The 23,127-nt window shown below is 35.6% G+C and overlaps 1 protein-coding gene across 8 annotated transcripts in view; it reads left to right on the top strand.

Annotated features, from left to right (window-relative positions):
• Positions 1-1,989: 1,989 nt before the first annotated feature.
• RIMS1 (regulating synaptic membrane exocytosis 1) overlaps positions 1,990-23,127 on the top strand; it is a 393,719-nt gene continuing 372,581 nt past the window's right edge. For all 8 annotated transcript variants that reach the window (XR_015722249.1, XM_087856955.1, XM_087856957.1 and 5 more), the window contains exon 1: positions 1,990-6,044. Coding sequence is in view for 7 of the 8 variants with exons in the window: in XM_087856955.1 (XP_087713081.1) it covers positions 5,953-6,044 (92 nt within the window). In the remaining variant the exon portion in view is untranslated. The remainder of the gene's footprint in view (positions 6,045-23,127) is intronic.

The raw sequence follows: 23,127 nt of genomic DNA, 5'->3' as shown, positions 1-23,127 counted from the left end.
TTGAATAATTCAGAAGACCTGGACTCGATTTTTTACCTATCATTTTCTTTTTTATTGGTCTTTGAAAAATCTGTTTTTCTAAAATTTAGAATCACCCATTAATCTCTGTAGTGAATCTTCATCTTGTTATCACCTTTATTTTAGAATCCTCTACTTTTTTGTCTGGTTTTGTGAATAACTTCCTGGCCTCTTCAGGGGAGGTTCAGCAACCCTCATCAGTCATTGTGAAAAATGGCCAGCTGGCTTCCCTTTTCATATAATTAGGAACCTACTTCGCCTGTCCTCCACGTCTTTTTTTAAAATAAAAATCTCTCTAATGTAGCTTCTGAGGGTTCCCTGAATGCACATCAGAGGTATAACAGGCCCTGATGATTTGTGATTAGTACATCTGGATTTTCAAAATACCAACATTCACTCTCCTTCTGGTGTAGAATTTTTACTATTCCATCTTCATCTTATGGGTAACAGTCATCATACTCATTTGTTCATGGTTAAATTGACATGAATATGCAATTTTTGAAACTCACTTTTTAAAGTAATATTTTTCAGCTTTTTCTCTTTTAGTACTTGTGAGTGGAAATGAGATCACTTTTGAAGCCCTCCTTTGAAAAATATATTTGAAGAGATTTTTATCAATTGTATTGTCTGTCTTGAAAATATATTTAAAAAAATCTTTTTAGCTTTCTTGATTCTTTTTCTTATATAAGTTTTTACTATATGCCAGATGGCCTGTCTTCCATTTCACACTCCATAATGTTGCCATTGGTCTTAAGGTCACTCTGCATTTCTAATTTAACCAACCTGACCCCCCTGTGTAAATTTCAGGAGGCTGCTTGCAATGATGGAAAGGACGTCAACTGTGATGCCAAAGAGACCTTGATAAAAATCTTGGCTTCTTAAAATATCAATATTTGTCATTACTATTGGAAAAATAATCTCTTAGATGTATAGTTTCTTCATCTGTTAAATGGGACAATCATATCTCCTTTCAGGGTAGGTATCTTGAAGATTGAATAAGATATGCTATCTACATTTGGTACATAATAGGTATTAAATGAACAAAAGTACTTCTTATTTTCCTACATGTTTAGAACAATCAGAAGAAAAAGGGATTTTCTCTCTTTACCATTAAGGAATTGCCTCACATAAAATTATTTCAAAGTTTTATTTGATAAAATATCAGTACACTACATGTTAAATATATCTTGCTGGTTCAACCAGTGACTTGACATTAAAGAGTCTTTTCCACTAAATAAGTCATATGCTGAGAAATATCTTTTTTCTTGTTCAGAAAGAGAATGAAACTTATTCAAACCATATAAAAACACACTTAGTGAAGTTATTCAAGTCACAAATTTGTTGGCCATAAATCAATTTATATTTTGTAAAAATTTGTAGAAATATGCTGTAATCTTGCAAGAAGTGTTACATAGAATCTATTCTAAATCACTATGTTTTAGAGTGTTAAAATTACTCAAGCATGGGGCGCCTGGGTGGACTCTGGGGGGACTCTGAGGACTCTGGCAATTTCTTTGTTAGTAAACCAGGGAACCATTGCAGAATTTTGAGCACAGCAGTCATGATATGATTTATCTTTCAGAAGAGTCACTTTGGCATTTGAGTTGAGAATAGACTAGAGGAGGAGGGCTAGGGTAAATGCTGGGCAACCAGTTAAACGTCTTGTGGGAATCCAAGTAAATGGTGATAATGTCTCAAGACAGGATGGCAATAATTGAGGAGGTAAAAAAAAATGGTCAGACTCTGAACATATTTTGAAAGTAGAACCAATTTTATGAATTGGATGCAAGGTGTAAGAAAAGAGGAGTAAAGCCTAAAGTTTTTGAGAAATGTATTTGCAATCAGCCAAGGTGGAGATGACTACTGGAGAATCTTTGTTTCTTTCTATCTATCTATCTCTCTCTCTCTCTCTCTCTCTCTCTCTTTTTTTTTTTTTTTTGAGAGAGAGAGCCTGTGAGGGGGTTGGGGGGGGGTCAGAGGGAGACAGAGATTTCTAAGCAAACTCCAGCTGAGTGAGGACCCCAGTGTGGGGGTTGATCTTACCACCATGAGATCATGACCTGAGCAAAATCAAGAGTCATATGTTCAACCAACTGAGCCACAGAGGCGCCCCTCTATATAACTTTAATTAGTGATCTGCAAATCAGAAGATTGTGTATTTTTCATTTTCTCAGTCTTATGTTATTTTAACTGTCTCTAAGGTTTCTTAGGACAAATGCAAACTAGTACAATAACACTTGGGGACACAAGTAAGCACAAATACACTTTTTCCCCAGATACTGTTTGAATGTACTTATCTCCAGTGATTATAGGAAAAATCTCAGTAAAATTCAAAAACCAAGAAATTGAGAACAGAAATGTAAACAAGTCATATCTATTTGACAGCTTAGTGCACAGTAACTAGTTTCCTGACATTAGTCATGAAAGAGAAAACAATTTAGATAAAGTTCAAATTGAGATAAAGTTTCATAAAATAGTGTTTGTTTTGTTTTTTGCAGGTGGGTCAAGGGGGGGGTGGATAGTGATTACAGGACCCAAAAAGGAAGCTCAAAAGAGAGAAAGTAATTATGTAAATTGTTTTTTTTTTTTTGAAAGCATTTAGGATTTTTAACTCACATACTCTGAGTATCTGGAAGCACATTTAGTTCCCGTTTGAGGAGATGAAACTCTAACCATAACCTCATCGACGGGCTTGTGGCAGTTCGAGTTTCTCTCTGTGTATGTGCAGGGAAGAGTAGAAGTGGTTGAGTGGGCAGTTGGCAGCCATTCATCGCATTGATTGCAGTCATTCATAAAACCCAGCAGCGCTGAGGGCGGAGTCAGGAGGAACATTCCCCTGAGGTGGTTGCAGAATGTCTCATTTGCATAAATCTGCAGTGATGCTTGAGCGATGAGGGAATGCTCACTTGCAGTTTGAAGACTGTTAAGAGTCCATGTCTGATAAATCTCTGAGGAATTAAAAGACATTTCAAAGAATAAGAGGTCAAACCCCTTGAACTCCTAGTCTCTTGATCTTTAGTAATTCTGGGAAGTCAGCAGTTTGGCAGTGTTTGTGGCCTCCTTATGTCTGGCTGAAGGAATAAATCATATGTATAGGAAGACACATAAGAGCTACAACATACTGAAATATTGCTGTGTTTCTTAAAGTGTGAGGGGTCTATATAATACAAGTTTAATGCATGGAAGATAATAGAAGATACCAGTGCTAAACAATTTCTGCATATTAGAACTGTCAAAACTATTATAGCTTACCCCTCCAAACTGATATGCCAGACACAACACAATGCAGTTATGATCTTAAAGAAATGTTAATCCACACAAGCTAACAGAAGTCTCAAGTGTATTATGTATTTTTTATATATTTTATGTATCTATCCGAGCATAGGGGTTTTTAAAAAATCTTTTCTTTCTTAGATCTAGAAGAAATTTCAGCTAAAAAGAAGTCAAATTAGAAAATATAGGAGTATGTATTACCATAGTTTAGAGCCCCATCAAATTGGTTGAATAACTAGCAATCTGAAACAAATTGTTTTTCCCTCAAAAACACAGATTCAGTAGCCAGCTGTATCACTTTAGTCTTGTGGTCAGAATACATGTTGGTATGAAAAATATGTTGTACGTGCTTAATAATTAAAGTACATTAAGTATATTTAAAATTATATGTACTTTTTATTTTTTTAAAGATTTTATTTATTTATTTGAGAGAGTGCGAGCATGAGTGAGAGAGAGCAGGAGTGGAGGGGCAAAGGGACAGGGAGAAGCAGGGTGCTCAATCCCAGGACCCTGAGATCATGACCTGAGCTGAAGGCAGATGCTTAATGGACTGAGCCACCCAGGTGCCTAAAATAATATTTAAATTAATTGTAAATACTAAATTTTTGAATGTTGATGTATTTGTTTTCATTATCCAATATATAAAGTTCAGACATTCAAATAAAGTTTTTATTTGAAAGATTCTGTATTTGTGCAGACGAAGCAGTATATCGGCTGTTGTGCTTTTACACCAAAACCACTGGGTACTTGAGCTTAGATGAGAGTTTTCTTATATAGATGTGATCTTTCACTCAGGGGGGAAAATTTTTTGCTTAAGATCCTACCTTTAGTGCTGGCTGATAATCCACATTTATTAGAAAAGAGTTACTTAAAAGCATATCTAAGGAAAACTGTAATTGAAGTGGCTGATTTATTTTATTTTAAAGCTTTGTATAACTTCCTGAAACTTTAGGGAAAAAAAGAAATGAACTAAGACAGAAGATTGCATATGGTTTCTCATAGATGAAATTCTTCAGAATGGTTTCCAAAGTTGGTGATATTTCCGATATTTTAACGAACCAGTGCCTGTAGATTAAATATGCTAAATGTACTATTTTTAGTTGAGTGGGAATTGCTAAAGATTTTCCAGTGCTATGAAATGCAACTTCCTCAGCATTGTATTTTGTCTAAGTTAGACTAACATTTCAGAGCTCAGAAATCCCAGGACATTATTTCTCCCTAACAAGAGCCTTCTTGGTTATTCCCTTAACCCTGATGCCTGAGTGGCTTTCTCCTTCCGTGAAACCCGAACAAGGACAAAAGGCTTTGTGGTTCCTGTGGATGTCTTTGACTCCTGTCTCTCGAACGACCAGTCTATTAAGAGTTTAGCATTAGTTCTTGACAAATGCCACCTTTCTTTACTTTTATCCTTGGAGGGAAGGAAGTATATCGAGGCTTTAAAATAGTACCAGTTTCTTTTCTCGTCACGTTGCATATTGATTTCCAAGTCTTACTTGACCTTGTTTGGAATGATTAGTATGTGTGTGTGCACGTTTCTGTGCGTTGTGTCCACGTTTCCTTGTATCATTTCTTTCAGAAGTGGAGAATTTTGCCATGCAGCTTTTAGCTCTGGGAAAACAGTTTATCTGCCACTGCCTCACCAGTGATCCACTTCTGGAATAACATGACTGGCTTTAAATATTGGTAGTGTAGTCAAACCTCCCAGAAGCCTCCATGGGAGTTGTTAAGAATCAGATTCATGGTTGAGAATGCTGGGTCCTAAGGGGCTTTTCCATTTAGCAAAGTCTAAGATGTGGGGTCTCAGCTTTGTAACCGAGGCTTCCCTATTCAAAGCAATATTTTTTAAAGCTTTTGAGGTGAAGAGATATCTGAGCCATCCAAGTACAGCCTTAGATGGCGGTATTTTCAAATTTCTGCCAATGAATCTCTTCAGTGCTCCATGTGCCCTTTTGACACAAGGGTGACAGTATCTTCTCCTGCCCTTTGGAGCTCTGTTACATTGTCTGTCCTCTGCATTTATTTAATTTGTCATGGAGGATTAAGACACAAAGACCTTTTACTATTTTTTTCACATTGTGGAGGTGTTTTCTCTATTTTATACATACACACACACACATACTTTACATATGAACATTTCCTTCTAAGTCTTTCTCTTTTCTTAACTTGAAGGGGATTTTGAACATGGAACATGTTAAGGCCTGTTAGATCTCTTTCTGCATAAAGAAAAAAACCCGTGCGGTAATGAATGGCATGAAACAAGAGTCCGTATCTTTTAGTAAAATAGCCAAAGCCGCAGAAAATCCTGACCCTCTTTTAACATATCAACGCAACAGCTGTTCATATCTTTAAGCTTTCAGATATCATCACATTGCGAGCCCAAAGCTTTCAGTAGCATTTCTTCTATGGGGGAAAACTGCTGACAATCATTTTATTGGTGCTAAAAGGAAAATCAAAGTGGCTAGTACAGATTTTATTTGGGTATAATTGAGCTCTTGGAATTCAAAGTCAAAAATATCTAACTCTAAGGGCTTTTCCAGGGCCTCCAGGTTAAGATCGAAGGGGCTTACAAAGATTTTCCACTAGACTGTGTTTTCAGTACCGTGTTTAATTTCCAGATGTGTTCTACCCTTTTTATAATTAATAGTGCGTTGTGTGTCTATCATGCGCCCCAGGTGTGTTGTCAGGGACATGGCGAAGCCTGCTGCCTGCAAAACACCAAGAAATGCTGAAAACCAGCCCCACCAACCTTCACCGTGAGTATGGCATTAGTTTTATTGACTGAAAATGTCGTCTCTTACACAGATCACTGGTTACAGATTTATTAATTCACATTGCATGTGGGAGTAGATATTCTGACTGCTCGTGTATGTGTAATAAAAAGGCTACTGTTGAGTCAGATAAAATTATCTGGAAACATGAACTCTGTATTAAGTATCTTTGTTAAATGAAGTTTCTAATGCCATGCTGGAAGCATAAAACTAATTAGAGGAAAAGGACACATTTTTAGGGCTCTAGGGAGGCAGAAATTCTGTACCTTTTGGATTTGGAATGTATGTGGGCTGGAGTCCAAGACTTTAGGGAAGTAGGAAGGCAAGGTACAGAGAGGGGAGTGTGTAAGTAAGGGAAATGCAGAGGAAGTCCATTACCCACTGTCACCGTATTACTTAAATGTATGGATAATCCAAAAGAGCCGATCGCCCATGCGGTTTCATTTTTATTATTGCAACCGCGAGTGTAGGTATTAGTAAAGAGTTAAATGACCAACACAAAGGGGAAGCAGGAAGTAGAAAAGAAACCAAATAAAAAAATTCTGAGTTGTGAGTGTGGATTTTGTTGAGATAAAATGTCAGTAGCTTTAAAATTCTGCAGAGTAACAGGGTATATTCACTCTTCTGACTAGAATTATGCTGTTAGTAAGAAAAATTAAACATTCCCTTAAAATGTCTCTGCAGTAGCAATACTCTGCATAACCATTACAGCCAAGTAGTTACTACTGGGAAATGTCTCCTTCCAAGGTTTTTATTAAATGCCTTTGAAGAAATGTGTCCTAAGAGTGATTTTCTATAGATTTCTTTAGCTGAGAATTCTTTGAAGTAAACCAAAATAAAGTGATAAAGTTGTAAAAAGTGAGAAGAAAAGTATTGTAATTCTTCTGCTATGACAAGTTTTTATAAGTATTGGGTAAGAACGAAATTAAATAAAACATTTAAATCCTATATTTTGTATATGATAGTCACAAATCATTTAAAAAATTATGTTTTAGGAAATAAAATTTTGGTAAATAAATTTCAAGAGGCTCAATAGATTGGTTATAGATTTTATCTCAATAAGTATACTTGAATATCATCTTCTGTATTTAATGAGTACTTTTCAAGGAATAAAAATAATTTTGATTTAAGTGTAGTAAAAAATTATTTATAATTACGTCGAAAAAAGTACAGAGTTGAAAGAAGTACTCTTAATGATGTTGCCATATTTTTTTTTCTATAAATGTTCCTACTCTAAAGCCATTTTTCTGATAATTGAACTTTCCTTCATCGTTCATGGAAAACTTATGATTGCCACTTCCTATCTAATGTTCTAGGCATTATAAAACATTTTATTTTATATTAGGATTATATTAGGATTCACACTGTTTCTGGGAAAGTTCTTTGGGGAATTAATATTGATTTTAAAATGTTATGTTCCACATAGGTTCCCAATTCTAATTGGTTTTAATTGGTCGCACTCATTCTAATGTCTGTTTTAAATTAGAATTATTAGATATGGAATGACAATTGTCATCCTTCCCAACGAAACTTTAGATCACTTTTTTCCCTTTATTTTGTTTTTACTTTCCATAGACTTAAGAGTTGTAGAAATATGTTGTAATTTATATTGCACCTAGTAGAACTTTTCTGGTGGCCCCTCTGAGGATAGTGGCCAAGAGGAAGCAACTGCAGTTCCTTTGGAGACTCTATACTGACCCCCTCTGTCCTCACCTAAACTTTCTGAATTAAAATAGTGAACCTCTCTTTACGTGAATTGAAGTACTTGAAGTTTACAATTCATTCCTTATCCTGCTGCTTTTCTGTAGTGTGTTTGTAATTTGAGCTCTCCATATCCACATATGTGTCTTTCTAGGTTAATAAGAAAAGGCCAATAATAAATTGAGGGCTGGGGACTAAGGGTGGGCTTTAGCGTGCAGGTCAGCATTTTTAAATTTGTGAGTCACAACCTTTCAGTGGGTCTGAAAATCAATAAAGGCTACTTTTTGGGTTTTAATTTTGAATGGAATAGAAGAGATTAGAAAATCCAAGAAGGTATCCCAGGTTAATATTGTGGGATGAATTTAGATTTCTGTGTATGGCAACTGGGTAAAAGTATAAAATTTAGTTATAAGGATGCACTAATGGGTTTTAATTAGGAGAGTGGCTTAGTCAGATTTGCAGTATATATATGTGTGTAGGTATATAAAATATGTATTACTTACTTTGACAGAGGTAGGGAAAATGGAATAAGAATGTGATGTGGGCAAAACTAGGGGCAAGAAAATCAATTAATAGACTATTGTAATAGTGCAAAGAAAGATAACGTCTTGACCTATAGGAATAGCAGAGGCTGTGGGAAGGAAACATTTCAAAAGCTGAGTAAGGAGTAGCATTGGCCGTGCTACTGTCAATTGAACATGATTTGTAAGGAAAGAGTTTAGGGAGACTATCATATAATTGTTTGATAATTAAGGACCACTGATTGAAAAAGTGGAATTAAAGAAGCAAACTAGGTCTAGGTAGGTAAGCAGTAAGGAGTTTGTATTTTGATATAGTGATTTTGTGGTACTGTGCATTATCCTAGGGTGCAGGTCCAAGAAATAGTTGGGTATATGAACCTGAAACACTCAGTTAACTGGGAAAGTAGATGACATCACCAAAAGATACATAGTCAGAAAAAGAAACAGACAGAGAGTCCTAGGCAAAATCAGTGCATGATGAATGGGTAAAGGAAAAGGATCCCCTGGCTCAGCTGAGAAATAATAATTTAAAAAGTAGAAGAACCAGAAGCCAAGTAGTAGAGGAGCTCAAGGGGAATCTCCATATCAAATGCAGCAGAAAATCAATAAATAACTTCAGAGATAAAAAATGTCCTTTGGATTTGGCCATATAGAAGTCATTGGTGGCATTTGTCCTAGCAGTTTTAATATATAAGTGGGTGGAAATATTCTATTTTGACAAGTGTGAGGAGGAATGAGAAGTCAGGAAAAGGAAATAGTGATTGTATGTGACTTTTTAAAAATGTTTGACTGTGTGGGTGTGGAAAAGAGGGAGAGAATGGTAGGTAGACAGGAAGTAGGGTGACTACACTTATGGTACTTGGTACATTCTATTTTGCAAGCCTAGACTGATGGATACACATGTCAGTATACTTTATATTTTTGATAATTGTGTATATAAACTATCCAAATATTCTTTTTCAGTTATTATTAAAGTGTCACTTAGTCATATTTTAGACATGCTGCATAAGTTGTCATCACTTAATCAAAGTAATAAATATGTCAAAAATAATGGTGGAGCTCAACAAATTGAGTCTTATGCCTGCTATTCCTCAGGTATAACATGCATAGATAAATGAGACAGAATTCCTGTCTTAAGAGTTCTCTTTCAAGTGGGAGGTGGCAGTTACATAATCAAATAAATTATAATACTTCATGATAAATGCAAGGCATTAAAAAATGATTTACTCTCTTTGAGGCTGATGTGGTCAAGGAAAGATTCACAGAGCCTGCAATAGTTAATGTGAGTTTTGAAAGATGGATAGTTCAGTAGGTAGGCCGTTTTGAAGTACAGTCTTCCAGAAGAAGAGAACAGTTGCCCTGAGGCCCAAAACATCAGGTTATGCTGGGGTAGTTTAAAACATGTGTTCATTGCTGGAGACTGAGAATGTGTGTGTATGTGTATCTGCGTGTTGTGTGGTCGTGTGTGTGGGTAGGAGTTCATGTGTGTGGGGGGGGTGAGTGCAGGCATTGTATGTGAAAGAGAAAGACAGGAGGTAGGAAGTGCTGCATCAGACTCTCTGAAGAACAGGACATTTGTCTAATTTGGAGAAAGCAAATAATTAATTGTGCCTTGTCTTAGGTTTTATTTTTAATACCGTATTTTGAAATTTGACATATCGTTATGGGTTTTTGAGTTTTTCAAAGTGAGTATGGTTTTAGAAAGTCCGAGAAACTCTTCTATATTCATCAATATCAGTCTTAGATGTTAGCAGGGATAAATAGGAGAGGTAAGAGGTAAGGCAGATTTGAGAAAATTTCCCAGGTACTATAATTAGAGTATACTGATTCATTAGATATAGTAATAAAGCAAAGATGAGGGGAGATAACTCACTTTAGCTCAAGAGATTAAGTGAATGTGATAAAATCAAGAAGAGAGTTAATTTAGGCAGGAAAGCAAGTTTAGATTTAGCATTAGATTTATGTATTAATGGCCAATCTCCAATTGAAACATCCAGAAGATATTTGGCTATTCATATCTCAAACTCAGGAGAGGGTTAGTGAGATATACTAATTTGTGAGCAATTACTTTATAATGAAAACCATTAGAGCAAATGAAATAGCATGGGGAGAAAGTATAGAGTTAGAAAGAAAAACTGGAAAAGGCAGTGTAGAGGGTATCACCTGTACTGCAACGAAGAGCAGAGGAATAAAGTAAATTATGCAAGATCATTCAAGAACAAACTTGTCCCAGTTTTCCTGGAACTAACCATGCTTAGTACTGAAAGTCCCATGTCCTGGGACCCCAACCCACCAGCCCAGTCCTGGGAAAATTGGGATGGATGGTCATACTAGAACTGGTGAAGTTGGAATTTGAAAGTAAAAATCCAGAAAATTAATGCATAGCCAAAGAAAAAATATGCTTATACAACGTTTGTATTATTGTGGAAGGTGACATTATCAGGAATAAATTGAATCCATAGAGGTACATGTATCATAATTCAGTCTTTCTTGTTTTGCTTTGCTTTGTTGGTGATTGCCTACTTTTAAAAATGAACCTACGATTCTTATGCCATATGTACAATTCACCTTCCTAGGGGTACAGTTGTGTTTCTCACAAAATTGTGCAAGTATCACTGCTATGTAATTTCAGAACATTTTGATCACCCCCAAAAAGAAACCTGCTATCCATTAGCAGTCATTGCCCTATTCTCCTCAAACTCAGTTCCTAGCAACCACTACTTTTTCTCTATGGATTTGCCTTTTCTGGACATTTCACATAAATGGAATCATCTGATATATGGACCATTTATGTTTGGTTTTATCATTTAGCATAATATTTCAAGATTTATCCATAGTTTACATCTATCAATACTTCATCCCTTTTATTGCCAAATAATACTCTTTTGTATGTATATACCACTTTTTTTGTTTGTTTGTTTATCCATCCATCAGTTAAAAGGATATTTGGATGGTTTCCAATATTTAAGCTATTGTGTATAAAGCTGCTTTTAACATTTATATATATTTTTTTGAGTGAACATATGTTTTCAGTTCTTTTGAGTATAAACCTGTGAATGTAATTTCTGGGTCATTATAGTAACTATATGTTTACATTTTTTAGGAACTGTCAAACTGTATTTCAAAGCAGCATTCCTACCAGCAATGTAGAAGGATTCCAATTTCTATGCATCCTTGCCAACTTGGCATTGTTGGTATTTTTTGTTATGGCCATTCTTGTGGGTGTGAAGTGTATGAATGGCAATCTTATTGTGGTTTTGATTTGATTTCTCTAATAAATAATGATGTTGAGCATCTTATCATGTGTTCATTGGTTGTTTATATTTGGCTTCTTTGGAGAAATGTTGATCAAAATTTTATGTCCATTTTTAATTAGGTTATTTGTCTTTATTGTTGAGTTGTAAGAGTTCTTTATATGTAATGGATACTATATCCTTGTCAGATATTCTCAAATATTTTCACCTGTATAGTGAGTTGTCTTTTCATTTTCTTGATAATACCTTGAAGGACAAGTTTTTTATTTTGAGGAAGTCCAAGCGATCTATTTTTCCTTTAGTTACTTGTGCTTTTGGTGTCATATCTAAGAAACTATCATGAAATCCAAGGTCATAAAGATTTACTGCTAGATTTTCTTCTAAGAGTTTTATAGGTTTAGCTCTTATATTTAGGTCTTTAATCCATTTTGAGTTACGTTTTGTATATGGTGTGAGTTAGGGGTCTGGTTTCATTCTTTTGCATGTTGGAATCTAGTTGTCAAAAAGTGGTAACAGCAGATGTCCTAGGAAGAAAGCCTTCAGTCTTTCCTCATTAAATATGATATTAGTTGTGGGGTTCCAATGGTTGTTTTGTTTGTTTGTTTGTTTTGTTTTTATAAGGTTTAGGAAGTTTGTTTCCATTTCTAGCATGTTGAGTGTTCATATCATGGAAGCGTGTTGGATTTTCTGAAATGCTTTTTCTGCATCTATTGAGATGGCAACACCCTTTTTGTCCTTTATTTTATTAATATGGTATACTGCTTTCATTGATTTTCATATGTTGAACCAATTTCACATTCCTGGGATAAATCCCATTTGGTTATCCATTTTATGTTTCTTTATTTGATTTGTTACTATTTTTGAGGATTTGTGTATATATATTTACAAGTGGTATTGTTTCCATGTGGTTTTCCTGTGGTTTTCCTGTGATTTCTTTGATTTTGGTATCAGGGTAATATTAGTCTCATAGAATGAATTTGGAAGTATTTCCTACTATTCTATTTAGGAAGAGTTGTGAAAGATTATTGTAATTTTTTTTTCAGGTGTTTGGTAGAATTTACCAGTGATGCCATCAGCTTCTTTTGGGGAAGCTATTTGATTACTTGAATTCTGTTTTATTTGAACATTTATAATGGTTCTGTATAAATGTGTATGTATGTTTAGGTAAGTGTACTGCATGTGAAATCCTCATATTTTCAGAAAAGCTCATATTCAGAAGTTACTTCCATATAATTTTTGAACCATCCATTATTTTGGGTTATTGACACTTGTGATTTATAGTTCCTAGAAAATAAATTTAACTCTGTTCTGTGTGTGCATGTGTGTGTTCACATGTATGACCACTTTCATTATTTAAAAATTACCAGTGTAACCTCAGAGTCTGGGTTCAGTATGTTTAGAGACAATCAGAAATAAAAGACCTTGTAGATACAAATTCTTTAATAATTTTGAGATTCTTTGATTTGGGTTTCTCTGATGAGAAACTGGAAAAAAAATGAAAAACTTGTTTGGATATATCGTGTTTATTTATACTTTTATAAATTTTGTTATATGTTTGTAAGTCCTGTAATTCATTATCAATTTCATTTATTTAACAAAAAATGAATTTAGGTTCCAGGTAAAAGTGCAAATTATTATTAGTCTCCGAATTTTACTTTGCCATTCTGTCTTTATCCTTTCTATTTCTTCTTTTCTAGAAATGATCTCTCTGTGCAGTGGTAATTCACATCCTGGACTGGATCATTACGTACCATCTGCATTGAAGCTTTTGACATGGGCATGTGTGTCACACATACTCTTCTTTTCCCTTTCACAGCTTTAGATGAGTCAGCCTTGAATTGACAGGGAAGCTATATCCAAATTTTTCTTTTAATAGGCATACTTCTTCAGATCTCAAGGGCATGGTTTTTTCAGCAGCAAGAATCTTTGTTCAGATAAATAACACAGGGACTTCTGAGGACCAACATGTATGGGATCAGAATGAATTTAATCATGTAAATGTGGTAGCTTATATTTAACCTAATTTTAAAATAGCCTTGAGAATCAAAAATTTAACTGAGAAAAAAAAATATATATATATATACTTTTCCCATAATGTATGAGAAATATACATATATCTTTATACATGATTGTATGGATTCTCATTTGAAATCACATCTAACATCAACACTGTGTCTTATACTAGATAACAGATTAAACAAAAGTGTGTCTCTGAAATTGTAAACAGTTGAACAGAGCCCTTGTCACTATGTCACTGTACCCTTAAGCTCTGCATACCAGACATGATTTCAGGATGTGTATACTAAATGCGCAGAACTCTGTCTTGCTATAGTAGTGGATGGCAGAAGTTCCATGAATAATACAGAAAATTGGGCAACCCACTGGCAGACTATCACTACCTCAGATACAACTCCATCATGAATACAATGATTCCTCTTAAAAACCTGGGAGAGGCCCTGTGAATACTGCAATCTGGCCTGTGTTTCCCTAGGTTTCCTGATCTTACCTCCCTGCACTTCCTGAGCCATGTGATGTTCTCCGCTCCTAAAGTTTAGCAGATTTTATACTTAGTCTTTTTCAAATTCTCTTAAATTCTGATCTCAGCTCAGGTATGGTCTACTCCTTCCGTGGGAACCTGTTAAATCTGCTTTGGATGAGAAGATAACATCGAGGAGAGGGGAAGTGAACTTCTTCAACTGGTAGAGATTGTGCAGTAGGAGAAGCAGTTCATTGCTTGATTTTCAGTGAGGCTATTCATTCTTCCTTCAACAAATGTATATATAGTCCGTACTGTGTGCAGAGCCCAGGCCAGGTACTGGATATGATGATGGACAAAGCAGAGTACTTGTCCTTGTATAAGTTAGAGTGTGGGAGGAGAGGATCTAAACAACAAACATCGATGAAAAAACTACATTTTTAACAAAGGCCTAAACTGAGTGCGGTGGTAGAGAATTACACAGGAGAATCTATTTAGAAAGCGGGTTCAAGGAAGGCTCTGAGAGGAGATGATATTTAAGGAGAGACTTGAAAGATGAGAAGTCAGCCCTGTGAAGAGTCAGCAGAAGGGAATTCCAGGTAGAGAGGATAGTATGTATGTTTAGTGGATCTTAAATGGAAACCAGTGTAGCATGGTTGGGGAACTAAAAGAAGGCAGAGAAATGTGAGGAGGAGGGCCATGGGTAAGACTGATGGGATAAACAAGGACTCCATCCACAGAACTCTCAAATCTTTGGATTTTATGTAAGACTACTGAGAAGCCCTTGAAGTAGTTCGAAGAAGGGAGAATCATGATCCAATGTAGTATGGCAAGTGGGTTGGATGAGGATGAAAGAACCTTAGGAGGCAGTTGTAGTGGTTTAGGCAAAATATAATGGTGGTTTGGACCTGCTGGTAGCAGTGGAGATGGAGTTAGTGGAATTTAGTGAAGTTTAGTGTAATTCAGTAAAGTTTTGGAAGCAGTGAAAGAGAAGATGAGGGGCACCTGGGTGGCTCGGTTGGGCATCCAACTCTTGATTTTGGCTCAGGTCATGATCTTGGGTCATAAGATCAAGCCCTGCATCAGGCTCTGTGCTCTATGTGGAGTCTGCTTGAGATTTTCTCTCTCCCTTTGCCCTGCCCCCTCTCCACTCTCGTGTGCGCGTGCACACTCTCTCTCAAAATAAATAAACAAAACCTTTAAAAAAAAAGATGAAAAAAGGAGAAGAGGAACTTCTGGTATGTGTACTGAAGGGAGGAGGCTGCAAGTCATATGTGTAATCTCTGATATGTGTCAGGTTGAATGCATTGCATGCATAATGTGTAGGAATGTGTTTTCTCATAAAATATTAAGCATCCTATTATGAACACAAATGTATCTTAAATGGCATATGTAAATGAAAAATTTAGAAATCTCAATTGTATTACTTAGGTAAATTTGAGTAGAATGTCAAATATTGAAGGTAAAAAGTGATGAAAAGTAAAATTGCGTACATATTGAAACATGATTAGACTGCCATTTTAAATGTTTGTTCTTTTGTGATTTTTTTGCACTCTGATATTCTGCTGGGATAGAAGATTTAATAATTTTGTAGGTGTTCTACACTACAGGAAATAAATATTCTAACATATATACTAGATAAAAATATTGCTCCTTTTTTGAAAGATATCTCATTTTTGAGTAAAATTCAGCCAAGAAGAAAGGGAATATGTTTCCATATGCAAAGGATCTTTTATCTATATATTTTATCATGAATGAAAGTATTATTCAGAGACAAGCAGCCTGTTCAGTACTATTTTTAGCCACATGTTTATATCAAAATGTGACGAGTTTTATTTTTTTGCTGTTAACTTTTTTTTGCATATACCATGAGAACTGTTCAGTGTTATAGTCTATACTTCTATTACCACCTGCAGTAGGGATCATATGGAGCAAGTAAGAGTAAAAAAATTAAAGTTCCAACTAAAGAAAAATATGTTTTTGTCTTTTAGAATATAGTCAGTACAGCTAGTAACTTGGAAATAGAGAATACTAGGAATGCTGACATTTCCGATTCATGGTTATAATTAGGAAGTGACAGAATTTTTTTAAAATTGTGTGGCTTTTATAGTCTTCATTCTCTTTATATGGTTTTCTAGTTTATGCAGATCATTCTATGCCAGTTCACAGAGTCTTCTAAAGCCCCTCTTTCTACTGTAACTATTTTAAGATAATATTGTTTTTATCTCTGTCTGAATGCTCAGAAAGAAGGTGCCTTCTTCAGCTGCTTCGGTATTAAAAAAATTTAGTTCCGTAAGAGTAGACCCATTGTAGTTTTATATGTAACAGTTATGTTTCATGGACCTTAATTAATCATAAATTACTTTTATCAGTTACCCCTTGTTGACTGAACTATGTCCCCTGTTAATGATGCTCTGAACAGTTTCTATTTTGCTGATCCTGACATTGGAGGACCTTGCCCCTTGTATGCTGTGTCCATTGTTCCTGAGAATAGACGGTGTTTTAGCTAAAAACAATTTTTCCCCTCCTGTGCAGAGCATCTGAGTAGACTCTTATTCTTTATTATCTTGTTGATTCTATCAGGAAGACTAAAGGTCGCCTTTACCTTAGGCCTAGGGCCAGACCCAAGCAGCTAGTTCAGTGGATCTTCATCCCTTCAGCTTTCTTGGGTCAATCTTTGGCCATATGAAAGTTGTTCATAGAAACAAAGAATTAATTTTAAGAAGATTTCCTAAAAAACTAAGGTTGTAGAAGCCTAAACAGACTTTTGATTGAATTCATTTAATGTCAGCCTTAACTCAAGTCACAACTGAGCTTTGATGCTTTGTGCCCTTTGCCTGGATATGGCAGACGACACATGAACTTTGGTAGTGAATTGCCCTATGGTCACCCAGCAAGAAAGGGTCAGATCTAGGTCTAGAATCCAGGTATCTGGATTCATAGTATAGGATGAATTCAAAATATCCAGATAATTTACATTCTGATTAGGAATTTTGGAATTCTTCAGAAAGTAGTGGGTAAATCCTAACATTCAGGGTTTGAACCAAATATTTTTAGTCCTTGATCTGGTTCTCACTTGCTGGGTGACATTGGTCCGGGTGTTTGCCTTCTTAAATCTTAGTTTTCTCATCTTGAAAATAAGAAGAAAATTGTTTCTAGTTATCTCATTGACAAGTTTTGAGGATGGAATGAGATAAAGTACATAAGAGAGTTGTGTATAAAGTATTGTATAAATATTACTCACATAGTCTACTAAAATAGAAGTGAACAATCTCTACATTATTCATTATTTTGTCCATTTAACAAATATTTATGAAGCTTTTACAGTGTGTTCATATTGGCACAATTTGAAAAAAAATACTTTTTGACTAATTCAGTTAAAACATAGGTTGTATCTTATCTAATAGTGTCTCTTAATGAGACTAGTGGTATAAAAATGTGTTGGGGTACTTTTTAAAAGGATACACTGCCCTCACACTAGCCTATTATGTATCAAATGCTCCCTACTATACATGAATAGGGAGGCCAGAAGATGTGTATTTGGAAAATATCCCCAAGCTATCCTGACGTACTCTCATGATTTAGAACCACTAGTATGTACTACGGGAATGCTCAGTGAAAATGAAGATTAGTTGGGATGAGTGATAATTCCACAAATCAAAATTAATGTGACTATCTCTGAATTGGATTTCTCTCCCAAAACTCATGTTGAGAGAATACAAAGGGAAATTCATATTGGCAATATTATTATTAGAAAGTCACTCTGCCTCAGGGCCCAGCCTGGTTACTCTGTGAATCACTGCTATTTCTTCTGCTCTTCTACAGAGTCTTTTGTCTATGATGAGAACAGCATGCCAGTGCCAAGAAAATAGATGGTTCTTGTGCAAAAACAGGAAGCTTATAGCTAAAGCAAAATCTGTACCCACTGGCTACTTCTGCGTTGGTATTAGAAGGAAGGTATTAAATAAAAGGAAAAGATCATGGCCAGGACCTTGGGCAATCTATGCAGCAAATTAATGTTTACTTAGTAAAAAATGATCTTGGTAGATAAATGAATGCACTCATCTATTATACATATAACAAATATTAAACATTGTGAATGTGTCTAGACTGTCTTTAATGACTTTAGATAACATCACTAGTAATATATAATTGAGGTCATTGGGTAGACAAATTCAGAACATGACATGCTGAAGCAGACCTGTTAAGTCTTATTTAACTATGAGTAATATTAAATAAGATTTCCATCATTTTCAAATGACCCATATATGTAGCATATATTTTTACATGGATTTCTTCATTTTTAGTCATTCATTTGACACAGAGACTTATAAAACTATTAATAAGATCGAGCTAAGTTAAACTAACAGACAAGTAAACAGATGACACAACAAAGTATGATGATAAGGCTATGAAAGAATTCACAGATTGACATGAAAACACAGAGGAATCTAACTCAAAATTGGAAGTCAGGAAAACTTGTTAGAGACAGTAATACTTGGCATTTTATCCTATTTATGTTAACAATTAATTATATGCTGATATTTTATGTAATTCTTTAAAAATATATTTACTGAGCACAAGCTATGTATTAAATACTGTGTAAAATTGGAGGATGAAAGGAAGTTTCCCAAAATAATGTTAGGTATAAGGTCTGCTCTCAAGGAGTTTATAATTTAATTGTGGAAGATGAGAGATGGATGGATGAGTGGATGGATGGAAGGATGGATGGATGGATGGATGGATGGATGGATGGATACATAAGTTGGTGGCTAAGCAGATATCAAAGATACAATGCAAGAAATGACCAAAGTCTATTTAGCAAAAGAGTCAAGGACCATAAACCTATAAAGGAAGGTTGAGACCTTGAAATCCAGACTCAGGGAACTGGTTTTTACTTTGAAGGAAGACAAGAAAGTATCTGAACACAGAGCTACCCAGATTGAAAGGAACGCTTTGGGCTGACAAATCTTTCGGAGGTATGCATAATGGATGATAATAGGTCATTCCTGGAGAAAAAGAGACCAATTAGAAGATGATTAAAATAGACCAGAAATGGTTCATAATAGTACTGATAGTGGTTACAGAAAAAATGGATGACAGAGGCATTTGGAAGGAGAAAGCAGCAGGCTCTGGTGACAAGGGAATGTAGCAGAAAAAGGCAAAAGGAAGAGGAAAGACTGTAAAAACTGTCCAAGAATTAGAATTGGGCACTACCTTAGGAAAGCTAATGAAAAAGGAAGGAAATGGAAAAGGCATGTGGCTTTAGGGAATTACATTCCCCATAATTTGCACCTCTTTTCTGATTCCTTTGGGGGATCCATAGGAAAGAAGACTCTGGCACAATGGTGAGAACTATTTCATATTGGAGCATCAAAAAGGAAAAGGACACACATCTAGATTTTCAAAACCGCTCACCAACCTGAGTTTTGCTAAGGTTAGGGTGGAAGAGACTGTCTGTTTTTAGCTCTTTGCTGGTTCTCTATCAACTTTGGTGACAAAAATAACCATAATTAAATACTATTCTGTTTTAGGCACTTCTTGTACATTTAACTCTCACAAAACTCTATAAATTACAATTGCTATCTTCATTTTACAAATGAGGAAACTGAGGCATAGAGATGTAAATTACTTGCTCATGCACTTATATCCACTAATAGTGAAGCCAGAATTCCAAGCCAGGCAGTGACTCCAGAGCCTGGGCTCCAGACTTCTTTAGAGGCAGTCTGATAATCCCTTTCAGTGGTCCAAGTGAAGATCCACACTCAGACCATCAGCTCTCTTCTTGGGCAGCTCTCAATCCTGGGCAATGCTGTGGAGGGGTTAGAAGATGATAAGAAAGCCATACGTTTCTTGATTCGAAGAATTCACTCTAGGTGGGAGTATCGTGGGCATAATACATAATTAGTAAATCACATTCTCCATGATATTCACCCCAAATTGGAACAAATTCATGAAGGATATAAAATTTGATAGACCTAGAAACTTGTACAAAATTGCTCTCAGTGACTGACTTTTTGCATTTAAGTTTCCTTACATATGAAATAAGCAGGTTCTTATTTGTTTTGCAGAAAGGGGGATTGATACATAATTTAAGGATGAGCTCCTGCAATACTTCAGAAGTATACTAGTCATTTGTCCATAAATTGTGTGCTGTCTTGGGGCATGTTTTCTTTGGTTGCCTTAATTGATTTTCAAAAAAAAGAAATTATTAGCTTTAAACATTTTTTTTTTTTTTTTGGTATCGTCTCCCTACCTGTAGTGTATACTTCTTTAAGGTAGAGGCAGTAATTTATGAAAGGTGTTGGTCTACTATAATACATAATACTATGTTATACCATTGGAACTTGTTACAAATTGCTTTCTTTTGATTCAAACTATGGTTTGATTTGAATAATGAGTGCCAATGGACAAATAACTCCAAGATGGATTCTGCTATCCCTCTTATTGTAAATATAGTGAGTTGATAAACATTAAGGAGTAGAGAATATGGAGAATCAGGGAAGAGAATGAAACCCTTTCATTTGTCCATTTGCTTTTTCTCACTCTGCCTTTCCATGCAGTTCCAGAGAGCTATTTCCACCATCTGTTATCCTTTGGAGCACTGAAAAGTGTTAAAATACTTGGGCTGGTTTTTTGCAGTGTCATTTACTGTGATAGCTAGGGGGATAGTCTTGGACCATATTTATGAGAAAAGTTCAGGCTTGGAAGAAGTATGGCTTTGAGTTATATTTCTATGTGTGTATATGTGTGTGTATGAAAATAAAATTTAGGTTTTTTGCAATTAAGATTAGACGACATTTAAATGTTTTACATTCAACAAAGTGGGATCTCATTTGCTACTGGACTCTCCCCAGTGACCAACATGGTACTTTATACATAAAGGCACTCAGGTATTATGTTGCTTGGTCTGCGCAAACAACTGAACTCTGTATCCCCTTCCACATCACACTCCCTGGCACACACGCACAGTCACACACCGCATCCTTCTCCACCTTCTCTGTCTTGTATGCACTGTCTCCATTCTCCCTGTCCTCCAGATGGGAAATCCCTGAGTCATTTTCAACTCTTCCCTTCCTTGTGCTTCCTACATGTAATCAGTCACTATGTCCTGTCAGCTCTAATTCTGAATCGTCTCTCACATCTGTTTCTTCTTTCCCTTCTCACTGCCATCCTCTTATTTCACATTCCCCTTCTCTTTGACTTGAAGTTGGAAACCTAATTGGCCTTTCTGTCTGCTGTTCTTTGGCCATTCTAAAGCATCCTACCAGCCGTGGTCAGAGCAGCTGCCCTCTCAGAGGCCCAAGGCCCAAGAGCCCATGAATGAATTATAGACCCTGCCCTAACTGTCCACTGCCTGGATGTCTTCACTCCCACAAAACCTTCTGTCATGTGATTTACAAAATTATGCTATTCCCTACTCACTGAAAATGCTCTCCACTCCTTTTGCTCCTACTGGTTTCAGTATGTAATTTTGTGACCTACACTACCTGCTCACATGTAATTTTCTCTGAAACTTATCCGACCAGCCACCCTACCAGGATTTCTTCTCCTCTATGAGCTCTGGGACACCTGTCTTCCCTAGAGCACGTATCTCTTCCCGCTTCTTCATTTATGCACGTGTCTTAAATCTGCTGAGTTTATGAGCTCTATTTTAGTTTTTTTTATTTTCCTAATTCTTGTATAAGATGGTCAAGAGTGTTTAAGTGGAATTGGGCACCAAAATGAAACCCCCTGCAGTGTGCCAGTGCTGTCCCACTCTCTTTCATGAAAATATTAAATGTGGGCGTTACATCATACACAGAAAGGCTCTGTATTGAATTATCAGAACAAAAGAACTTTTGTAGTTTTTCTTTCCACATTGGCATAGGAATTGTGATGTTTTTCTTCTGATAAAATTATAAATTTTAAAGCTAGTCCAGTCAGTTCTCAGTTAAAAGTAAAGATATTTTTAGATGTGATTACCAGAAGAGTGATGTTGCAAAATATACAAGAAAAATGACCACTTGCCATGTCTTTAGTCTTTTATTCTTAGACTCTTTTTTGAATGTTGAGATGTGGGCCAAAGGAACTATTTGTTTTCCTTGCACAAATTTTATATTTATCAATTTTAAAAATTGGGGGGCAGTGAGTTGTATATAAATTTTAAGTACAGATATGAAGCTGCTGATTATATACAAACTACCTTGGGTACACTCTTAAAATATTCTCTCTTAAATCCCATTTTCATCATATTACTTTTGATTCAAAATGTATTTTGGTTTGCTGTTGCCTCTCCAGTTAAGCTCAAACCCAATGTCTGGATTTCCTGGCATTTCCTCATCTTTATTCATTTCTATTATGTCTCTCTTGCTTACAGGTTTCTGCATGCTTTTAGTAACTTGCCAAAACACATAAAAGGTGTTAACTTTTACATATTGGTTGATTGATTATAAATTGCTATTGTTGATCATTTTAACAGCTATAATCAGAATTTATTAGAAGCAAGGAAACTGTATTTATAATCTGACATTGGATTTCTGCAATATGTTTGTTTATGAAAGAGAAGGCGGCAAAAGGGCTTGAGAAACATCTCTCTGTTCTGAAACTCTATGTAATTCTTGAATGAAATAAAGGGAGACATGAAAAGGAAAATGGGAGGTAACGTTTGCAAACATGCCTAGAAGGAATTAAAGCCAATGTGAACAGGATGATCTTTGAGAGAATAGGAAGAGACAAAGAAAGAAAATCTGTAATGCTGGAGTTATATCGTAAGAAATAAGAGTGTCTCTACCTTGTGCAGAAGCAGCGAATGTCCATGTTTCTGAAAAGATATGTGAGATTCACAGTGACGCTAACTGGGAATTTTATTTGGCAATTTTTGGTATACAAACCCCTTGCCACATTAAACCTCAGTTAATTTTCTCCCCCAGGAAGAAGGCATTGGTTTCTACCTTATTGATTACCAGTAGATGATGGAGTTGTTACTCAGACCTCTGATGCTAATTGCTCCTTTTAGTTCATTGTGCAGGGGTGAGTAGGACACTTTGTAAGTTGAATCCTGTAAGTTGAGGTGGTAAACCTTCAGTATGTATGTATGTATGTATGTATTATTATTATTGTTGTTGTTGTTGTTG

This window comes from Ursus americanus, chromosome 29, assembly GCF_024610735.1.
Source record: "Ursus americanus isolate L20-20 chromosome 29, mUrsAme1.1.p, whole genome shotgun sequence".
NCBI classification, from domain to species: domain Eukaryota; kingdom Metazoa; phylum Chordata; class Mammalia; order Carnivora; family Ursidae; genus Ursus; species Ursus americanus.
Note: the sequence above shows the minus strand (reverse complement) of the source record. Positions and strands in the feature narration are given on the sequence as shown.